The 6,014-nt window shown below is 38.7% G+C and overlaps 1 protein-coding gene across 1 annotated transcript; it reads left to right on the top strand.

Moving 5' to 3' along the window:
• The first annotated feature begins 1,136 nt into the window (after window positions 1-1,136).
• LOC136241769 (uncharacterized) lies at window positions 1,137-2,320 on the top strand. The gene has a single exon (XM_066033075.1). It carries the CDS (start codon window positions 1,254-1,256, stop codon window positions 2,202-2,204), a length of 951 nt encoding a protein of 316 aa, XP_065889147.1. The 5' UTR covers window positions 1,137-1,253; the 3' UTR covers window positions 2,205-2,320.
• The last annotated feature ends 3,694 nt before the right edge of the window (window positions 2,321-6,014 follow it).

Below are 6,014 nucleotides of genomic sequence, written 5' to 3'. Positions count from 1 at the left end.
CCTTGCCGGCTAGAGACACACATACAATTATACACATGTATATAGACACATTGCAGCACGACAAGGTCACAGCCAATAAGTTTGCCATGCACAAAATACGAAATTATAAAGTAAAAAACATGATGTAGCCACTGTGAAACATCTGAAATATTAGTTGTATAATTTGACCATTGTCTGCTCTTGTTTTATACAGAATCCTCTCAACAGGACATACTCGGGCTAAATAGTGCCTTAGCATCTTTTGATAACTCAGTAAACTTTCTTTTTTATTACTATCCCATCCTTTTTGAGAAAAGGCTACATCAATCAGCTAGCCAACAGTTTTAAATTTTGATTTTTTTCTCAATGATTAAACTGTAAAACTCAATCTCCCCTTATATAGTCAACTCCCACCATATGATCAGTTTTGTAACCTCATAGATATACTTGAATCATCACAATCACACTTGTCGGTTACAATCACATTAATTCTGCACAGTAGCTACACACTAACTTGTCCTAGATACCAAAGTGTACACACACTTCCCCTCAAATAACTTTATTAGCAGCTAAAATGTGTGTTGTCCACTGCATTCATAATTCTGTGCTGCAATATAACTTCCCATACATGGGGCCTTCCATTTTGCATTGCTAAAAAGTGCAATGAAAATCTAAAAATGAGTTCTAGCTTAGTTTATAACCTTGAAATCAGTCTTCTCAAGCTCTAATAGATGGCAATGATACTCTAATAAAGCAGTCAGCTATCTACAGTCCCACAGAACAGGCCGCTGACGCCTTATATGAATCAATAAGTCAGTGCCATGTCGTAGAGGAAACGCTCTGGCCACATGAGACTACATTTGCAGCAAATTTTTTTCGTCATTTGATATGACCGATATTATAAACGGTACGGCTTCCATGAAAACGCTGTCTTTCACAGCTTCACAATCTTCTCGGCGGAAATACCGATAGTAAGGTATGAGATCCTACTAGATCGATAGGTCCTGAGTATACTCTGTGAACCATCCAGTGCTTATAATAACACAACCACGAACAAGCTGGGTAAGTCGAGGGGTAAGTAGAGGGCGAGGTAGAGGTGTGTCAAAGGTATCCAAAACGCGAAATAAATAAACTAAATAAACCGTAGATATCCGGATTCCTAGTTAAGCCAGGCTCTGGAGCCTGCACAACCTGCTATGATAGAAACCCGTAACACGCATCACTTTTCGTTCTTTTTTAAGGCCTACTGTCTGTCAGTATTGAATGATTGAACCATGGCTCGGCACTTACTAAATCTTGTGACACGGTATGATAACTCCGAACCCAGGATTATCTCACGGAAGTTGTTAATGATCAAGCCGGCATGTTTCGGTCCAAACTCGGAGACTGCGAAGAGTAACGTGTACCAAGCCTCACTAGACGGTGTAACAAATCAAAAAGCTGAAGGCAAAGCTAGAGAAGAGTTTGATGCTCTTGTTACCAAGTTACGCGAGCACAAGATAGAGACAAGTATATTTGAGGATATAGAGCACCCGAGGAAACCAGACGCTGTATTCCCCAATAACTGGATCAGTTTTCATGGAGATGGAAGAATCGGGCTGTTCCCTATGTACGCTAATATTAGACGAATGGAAAGAAGGAATGACATCATCCAAGGGTTGATCAATGAATATGGCTACAAAGTTGAAGACTACACGAACTATGAAAATGAGTCAAAATTTTTGGAGGGTACAGGGAGTATGGTACTAGACAGGGAGAACAAGATTGCTTATGCTTGCAAATCAGTCCGAACACACCCAGATGTACTAAACACCTTCTGCAAGGATTTTAACTATAGACCAGTTTTGTTTGAAGCTGAATACTGTGGTGTTCCTGTTTACCATACTAACGTAATGATGTCCATTACAAGGGAGTTTGCTATGATATGTGTGGATAGCATCACAAAAAACAAGAAAGAAGTAATGGATACTCTCAATGAAACAGGCAAACAAATTTTGTATCTATCAGAGCACCAGACAGCCAAATTCTGTGGCAATTGTCTTGCAGTGAGCAACACTGAAGGTGGTTTGTACATGTGTATGTCATCAACAGCATTCAGTGCTCTTACCGACCATCAAAAGGAATTCATAGAGCGCTACTACAAGATTATACATTCCCCCATTCCTACAATAGAAACACTGGGTGGAGGTAGCGTCAGGTGCATGTTGGCTGAAGTATACCCATAATTGACAAACGCAATACAAAAATGGACACAAATTAATTATCATTGTACAAAGCTTCCATTATTTCTTTTGATACCCTATGTACATTAATATAATATTGGTTATGGTATATGTATTTCTGGGACGTAGTGGTAGTATGTAGTTCTGCATAACTAACTGCAGTCTGGGTTTAGTAGCTTCCGTGCTCAGTCTAGTATCAGATATTTGCAGTGATGTGTCCCTTCATAGTACAATGGTGAAGTTGCCTGCCCACTAAATCAGTAGGGGGAGAAATAGTAACATTTGATGAGTACCAACATTTTTAAACACTTCTGTTACACCCGGAAAAAAATCTCGTGGAATGTATTTTTAGATAACACTATTATGGTATGCAATTAACTGCGATATGTTTTTAAATGTTGGTTTAAAATTTCCCTATCTAGATATCACTTGTCTTTGGAATCAAAAATAACTATACAGAGATCCAGTAATCACTGAAGTCTCACTTCAAGGCATGTGCTTTGTTTAGAGTTGTAACAATGATGAACTATAATACTTTACCCCTTTATAATTATGCTTATAGCCTTGTGACAGGTCCAGGTTCCTAGTGGGCTGTATAGTAAATAAACAGAGGAAACATTATATCACCTCATAATCAGAACTAATAGTGTTAAATAACCGCCTATTAGCAATATACAAAAAACAGTGCATTCCAATGGGTGTTCCATACAGGTCTACCACAAGCAATCAACACAAGATGTGCAATGCCAAGTCTAGAAGACAGATGGAACCATCCCAAAACCTTCACAATTCTTGTTACTGTGTGTGTCCATGTTGTAAACATTATTTTAGGCATATATGGACACCGAACTCATTATAATTACTTAACAATATAGTGTTCATGCAAGAATGTAATTATTATTATACAATGCACTTCCTGGAAAAACTAGACAAGTAAACCACACAAAAGCAGTTGAGCCAGTCATGCATGCAGCGCGTGTTCTTCAGAGAATCTTACTATTATGTCACCACTTAATTTACATCTTACTATTATGTCATCTTACTATCATCTTACTATTATGTCACCACTTAATTTATGTCACCACTTAATTTACAAACTTGTTCAAAGTAAATTATATCATGTACCCTGATTTGCAGCTTTGATGTGTGATTTCTAAGAATTACTTTATCATTTGAGATGATCACATTACTAGTGAAATGTTTATCACAGTTAAGCCTCATTCAGTGGCCATTTTACAACAGCGACCATATCAAGTAGACCCCAAACACAGCTAAAGTGTATAGAGAGGTGGTCCAAGTAATGACAATTTTCTATAGCTGAATCACTAGTATGGGAACAAGCACCTTTCAAGTGCCACTTCCACAGAAACCTACTCCGTCTGCTTAATAGTTTACCATCACACAAACCACATTTGGACATTCACTGAGAAAATTCCCTATTAGCGTACCTGTTTCTACTGGTATTTCCATGGAAATCTTGAGGTATTGAGATATCAATTGGATTGCTAGACCAGCAGGATTTCTAGCCTTGACTTCAACTCAATGTTCTTGATCAACAATAAACAATAAGTATATTTTGTTAGTGACACTTGTAGAGTTGCCTCAATGTTAACCCAATCACTGACAGTACCATCAGACTCAATTATCCTGTACTCATATTCCAGATGGCTGGAGTTAGAGTCTCTAAATCCTGTCCAACTCAAAATCAGAGATGACATAGGAAGATAATTGTCCAGATCATCAATGTTGCTCCAGTGTGGTCAGGAAGTAGGCTTAGTGTTACTATACTATCAGAACTGACAGTTGTATGTAACAGTACTGATTTAGTACATGTCAATGTAATGAACACGGCACTGGTTGGGACAAGGTCAGTGTTGCTGGCTGTGGTACCCTCAATCATGGTAAAAGGTTGAATACCACGGCTAGATCCTAATGACATTCTGCACAATTGTAATAATCTTACTATCATCATGTCATCTTACTATCATCTTACTATTATGTCACCACTTAATTTATGTCACCACTTAATTTACAAACTTGTTCAAAGTAAATTATATCATGTACCCTGATTTGCAGCTTTGATGTGTGATTTCTAAGAATTACTTTATCATTTGAGATGATCACATTACTAGTGAAATGTTTATCACAGTTAAGCCTCATTCAGTGGCCATTTTACAACAGCGACCATGTCAAGTAGACCCCAAACACAGCTAAAGTGTATAGAGAGGTGGTCCAAGTAATGACAATTTTCTATAGCTGAATCACTAGTATGGGAACAAGCACCTTTCAAGTGCCACTTCCACAGAAACCTACTCCGTCTGCTTAATAGTTTACCATCACACAAACCACATTTGGACATTCACTGAGAAAATTCCCTATTAGCGTACCTGTTTCTACTGGTATTTCCATGGAAATCTTGAGGTATTGAGATATCAATTGGATTGCTAGACCAGCAGGATTTCTAGCCTTGACTTCAACTCAATGTTCTTGATCAACAATAAACAATAAGTATATTTTGTTAGTGACACTTGTAGAGTTGCCTCAATGTTAACCCAATCACTGACAGTACCATCAGACTCAATTATCCTGTACTCATATTCCAGATGGCTGGAGTTAGAGTCTCTAAATCCTGTCCAACTCAAAATCAGAGATGACATAGGAAGATAATTGTCCAGATCATCAATGTTGCTCCAGTGTGGTCAGGAAGTAGGCTTAGTGTTACTATACTATCAGAACTGACAGTTGTATGTAACAGTACTGATTTAGTACATGTCAATGTAATGAACACGGCACTGGTTGGGACAAGGTCAGTGTTGCTGGCTGTGGTACCCTCAATCATGGTAAAAGGTTGAATACCACGGCTAGATCCTAATGACATTCTGCACAATTGTAATATCACACAACTTACAAGGCACACTTTACCAATTGCCTCATAGGCAATAGTTGATTTCACTTTCATAATCAACAAAGTCACTCCAGTCAACAGATAAGGCACCAGCTTGCTGGTAATGCAGTCCTAAATCATTTTGTGTATATTCTTCAAGGAGCCATCAAGCAGTGGTGGTGATAGGTCAACTATGTACTCTCAAGACTACACCAGTGTCTCTAACCCAGCATAATTCCATGCCAGTCCAGTACACTAATGAACAAGCTCATGTTGTGTCGCAAGTGTAGCACATGACTGACTACCAGTGGATGTGTACCTCGTCAATTGGTCGCCACCTGGAGTGGTACCACTGAATAGCCCACAGGTAGTCAGCTATTCCACTGTCATCATCCTCAATATACCAGTTACAATATAGTCTCATTGTATTGCTGGACAGTACCTAGAAGTACCAATATTGATGGCTTCTGGCAACCTGATGATGGGAGAAGCAGCCACTACAGAACTGCTGTTCATACAATATAATCACTTCTTCATTGTCAATTAACTGTCACCACTAGTGCTAATGGTGATTAGTGCATGGCTGTAAACATGTAAGATATTCTAGTCCATGTGGTGACCGTAGGGAGAATATGTCTAGCCCAGGAGTGGTTATTGTGACAAGAGGTCACCATTGTTGTTCCACCTGTGTACCTAGAATGTAGTCCACATTAGGTGTGGTGCTGATGGTTTGGGAAATAAAACCAACCATGAAAAGACTGAAACGTCCACTGACTGCTAACAGATTGTTCACAGATAACACCTGAATTTCTGTAAGAGAACTTTGCCAGCTTTCAAAGCAATATCATTTGTAATCAAGTTTCCATGGATATTACTTATTTCAGGCCCATCAAAGAAAGGATTTGACAACAAGTTGTCAGATTGTTGGG

Source organism: Dysidea avara, chromosome 12, assembly GCF_963678975.1.
Source record: "Dysidea avara chromosome 12, odDysAvar1.4, whole genome shotgun sequence".
Taxonomy (NCBI): Eukaryota; Metazoa; Porifera; class Demospongiae; order Dictyoceratida; family Dysideidae; genus Dysidea; species Dysidea avara.
The sequence above is the reverse complement of the archived record's forward strand: the minus strand, read 5'-3'. Positions and strand labels throughout refer to the sequence as shown.